We start from the raw sequence: 4522 nt of genomic DNA, 5'->3' as shown, positions 1-4522 counted from the left end.
ATGTTGTAGAGCAGGCTGTGCACTTGGCTATAGTGAGCATCCGAGCCCATTCTCCAGTGGAAGTCAGCAGAGGACTCAGCAATGGGTGAGGACTAGTCAGCCAATTCTATTGTTCAGCCTCAAACCTGCAGTGCCTTCTCCTCCCACCTCATCATTGTCCTACCCTCGCACCAGATCTTTTTTCTTCTCCCTTCAGTTCTTTTTTTTTTTTTTTTTAATCCTTATCCTTCAGAAAGAACTAGTCCATCCCTCAGGGGTTCAGGATGGCTGACAAGAGGCAACCCGGCAGGCAGAATGATGAGGAGGAGGTCCCAGCCTTCTTCAAGAACATGGGATCTGGGAGTCCCAAGCCCAGGCAGAAATTCTGTGGGATGTTCTGCCCAGTGGAAGGGTCTTCTGAGAACAAGACCATCAATTTTGACTCTTTGTCAGCAGGGAAAGGGTCTGGCAAAATCATTAGCAAGCAAAGGGATGTTACACCCTCTGATCAGAGGAAGATTGAGATCAAGTGCTCTTCTGGCAAAGAAGCCCTTCAGTACCTCAATGACAAGGTGGGTGATGTGATGACTTGTATGAATGCACAAGTGGGGAAGGGGGGTGGCTCCTTGGGGGGGCCACCTAGGCAGCATGGGTAGGGCGGAAATGTATGACATGGCAGTTCACCTTCTTTCCACAGTCATGGGTTAGATGTAAAATGGTGACAATGTCCTTTGTGTGTTTCTAAAGCCATTTGACATATGTGATATGTAGGGTTCAGGGCTGTCAGCCTCATCCTACCATGCAGCCAGACCCTTCTGAAGAACTGTATGGAATGTTATATACCATGCAGCCAGACCCTTCTGAAGAGCTGTATGGAATGTTATATACCATGCAGCCAGACCCTTCTGAAGAGCTGTATGGAATGTTATATACCATGCAGCCAGACCCTTCTGAAGAGCTGTATGGAATGTTATATACCATGCAGCCAGACCCTTCTGAAGAGCTGTATGGAATGTTATATACCATGCAGCCAGACCCTTCTGAAGAGCTGTATGGAATGTTATATACCATGCAGCCAGACCCTTCTGAAGAGCTGTATGGAATGTTATATACCATGCAGCCAGACCCTTCTGAAGAGCTGTATGGAATGTTATATACCATGCAGCCAGACCCTTCTGAAGAGCTGTATGGAATGTTATATACCATGCAGCCAGACCCTTCTGAAGAGCTGTATGGAATGTTATATACCATGCAGCCAGACCCTTCTGAAGAGCTGTATGGAATGTTATATACCATGCAGCCAGACCCTTCTGAAGAGCTGTATGGAATGTTATATACCATGCAGCCAGACCCTTCTGAAGAGCTGTATGGAATGTTATATACCATGCAGCCAGACCCTTCTGAAGAGCTGTATGGAATGTTATATACCATGCAGCCAGACCCTTCTGAAGAGCTGTATGGAATGTTATATACCATGCAGCCAGACCCTTCTGAAGAGCTGTATGGAATGTTATATACCATGCAGCCAGACCCTTCTGAAGAGCTGTATGGAATGTTATATACCATGCAGCCAGACCCTTCTGAAGAGCTGTATGGAATGTTATATACCATGCAGCCAGACCCTTCTGAAGAGCTGTATGGAATGTTATATACCATGCAGCCAGACCCTTCTGAAGAGCTGTATGGAATGTTATATACCATGCAGCCAGACCCTTCTGAAGAGCTGTATGGAATGTTATATACCATGCAGCCAGACCCTTCTGAAGAGCTGTATGGAATGTTATATACCATGCAGCCAGACCCTTCTGAAGAGCTGTATGGAATGTTATATACCATGCAGCCAGACCCTTCTGAAGAGCTGTATGGAATGTTATATACCATGCAGCCAGACCCTTCTGAAGAACTGTATGCAATGACTGCTCATATAGCTGCATTGCAATTCACATCAGGCTACTTTTCACCAGTACTGGTACTGCTGTCCATATGGACCCCACCCTTTAGAACCAAGATGACATACAGTTTTGGTTGTAACAAGCTGAGCATAATATGAGCTGCAGAAAAGTAAATCCAGTACAGAATATCATTTGTGTTAAGTATATTGCTGTGAATGTTAAGATTAAGACAACAGCTAGACTAAGAGTGACCAATACTAGTAATTGCATATGTCAGTGAGGTTCTCTTATGTGTGTGTTTTTTTCTGTTGCTTTTTTCTACTTTGTTTCAAGTTTAATTCTAGCAGACGTCATGGAGCCCCTCTGTGGGGGATCGGCTTAAAACCTTTTGGGCTTGTGGGACAGTCCTATAATATCAAACCTGGGGAAAAAAAATGTTTCCACTTTTTTACCGGTCAGCGGGTAATGACATGCCGCCTGCTTCCTGATTGCCCGGGAACTCGGCTCCATGTTGTTTGGCCAGCTCAATTGTGATTGGCCGGGAAACCGGCTTCCCAGCCAATCAGCATCGAGCTGGCTTCCCAGCCTTTCAGGAATGAGCCGCCTCCGAGATTCCTGATTGGCCGGGAGCAAGGAGACGGCTGTTAGGCCGGCTCAATGCTGATTGGCCGGGAAGCCGGCTTAGCAGCCAATCAGCATGGAGCCGGCTTCCCAGCCAATCAGCATGGAGCCGGCTTCCCGGCCAATTAGAAGTCGGGGAAGCGGGTCATTACTTGCAGCCCCGTTCCTGATTGCCCAGGAAGCTGGCTCCATGTTCCCCTATGGCACTGCCGGTCAGAGGAAATCTTCCTCTGACCGGAATTTCCGTTATCTGGGAAGGTATCGGAGCATTTGGGCGAGTACTACTTGCCCAAATACTCGGTATCGGCCCCGATACTGATACTAGTATCGGTGCTTCCCTAGTCAAGTCAATCTAAATCTGCTGGTCCATGTAACACCAGCCTCCACCCAGGGTGATAATGTGCTGTCCAGGGGTGGCTCAATTGCTCTTCCATAGAGTGGAGCCACCTTAACATAGGAGGTGTCTTACTGGCCAGATAACCAGGTGATAGTAAAGGGGGGGAAAAGCCTAAAAAAGAAAACGAATGCAGCCACCACATTAAAAGATTGATAAACTGCAATATACAGTATTTTGATTTTGTTTTTGGGTTTAGATATGTTTTAAAATTCAGAGTTCGCAATCCCCACTGAAGTCTATCTTGTTATTTAATTCTGCCTGTTTGTAAGACTAATAAGTAAGCTATTTTAAACCAAAGGGCATGGGAAGCCAGGGACCGCCATGGTAAGCCAGGCACCGCCATGGGAAACGTACCAATACCAACATAAAGAAAAAGTACATGAGGGAGACGAGCTTTTCATGCAGCTCCAAGGGTGACATTGAAAATACACAAATCCTTTAAATGATATGCTCAGGAAATGCCTTACGGCTGTACGTGGTTTTACAGAACAGGTTGCAGTTGGTGAGGGTGCTCTCCGCACACCTTTCAGCAGTCCCGGCCAATAAACAAAAATGGTGCTTGTAGTAACTGACACGGATGGCACCGTGCAAAACACAAAGTTGAAGAAATAGGTCACCAGCACTCCAAAAAGTTAAAATGAATAAGTCCTTTTTATTGGACAATTGTGTCACGACAATCAAAAAGGCTCTTTTTGATTGTCGTGACACAATTGTCCAATAAAAAGGACTTATTCATTTTAACTTTTTGGAGTGCTGGTGACCTATTTCTTCAACTTTGTGTTACAGAACAGCACACAAATCCCAGACAGCCTCGGCGTCAGCATATTCTGGCAGCGCACATTTGTCGATGGAATTGATTTATATTTCTTGTATTCAGTGAGCTTGGCTTACATACAGCAGCATCCTGATAGGATTCATATGAAGGTACCAAAAATGGTTCTTTTCCTGGTGGTTTTAGCAGTGACGCTTTTTCATCCGGCGGTACTAAGTCTGCTTTGACCAGTGAAAGCGACAGCTGCAACAGATCCAAAAGCCATACTAGGATGGTGTGTTTTTGAAAAAAGACAATTGAGCCGATATAACATGGTAAAAAAGTGTCACAATAGTTGGATGGCATAGCTTGTGTGCCGCTTTTTATTAGACTGGGCTTGCAGTGAACCCAGTTGGCCTGAGTTCGCCCGAGCACGCTCGTAACTCTGACCACCACCCCTTCCTCCCGACCCAATCAGTTGCGGGGAGGTGCATTCCCCACCATGCAGTTATATGCCACCAGGTGCATCCCGAGGCAGGGTGTCACCCAGAGCGGGTACCGAGTAACACCCCGCCGTGATGTCATCACGCATGCACCTGCATGCGCAGCCATCTTGATGATACCTGCCACCGGCCATCTTGGTGATGGACGCCGGCAAAGAGAGGAGGGGACGTTCACCTGGAGGAATAAGGTATGCCGCCGGGTCCCCTCCTCTCTCCTGCAACCATGACCGAGTGCCTGACTTTTCAGAGGGGGTGACATTTTGGTGTTACCCATCCGATGGTGTCACCCTAGTTACGCCACTGTATGCCACAAAGGGGTGGGGAATGCCCCTGCCGCAACTTCCGTCACTGATTGGGTCAGGCAGTTGCGGCAGGGGGT

The 4522-nt window shown here is 47.1% G+C and overlaps 1 protein-coding gene across 1 annotated transcript in view; it reads left to right on the top strand.

Moving 5' to 3' along the window:
- Window positions 1–82: 82 nt before the first annotated feature.
- Window positions 83–4522, top strand: part of DPYSL2 (dihydropyrimidinase like 2) — a 97827-nt gene continuing 93387 nt past the window's right edge. The window contains exon 1 of the mRNA XM_018566235.1: window positions 83–551. Coding sequence (XP_018421737.1) covers window positions 264–551 — 288 coding nt within the window. The 5' untranslated portion in view covers window positions 83–263. The remainder of the gene's footprint in view (window positions 552–4522) is intronic.

This window comes from Nanorana parkeri, unplaced genomic scaffold (assembly GCF_000935625.1).
Source record: "Nanorana parkeri isolate BGI_ZX_2015 unplaced genomic scaffold, ASM93562v1 scaffold926, whole genome shotgun sequence".
Taxonomy (NCBI): Eukaryota; Metazoa; Chordata; class Amphibia; order Anura; family Dicroglossidae; genus Nanorana; species Nanorana parkeri.
The sequence above is the reverse complement of the archived record's forward strand: the minus strand, read 5'-3'. Positions and strand labels throughout refer to the sequence as shown.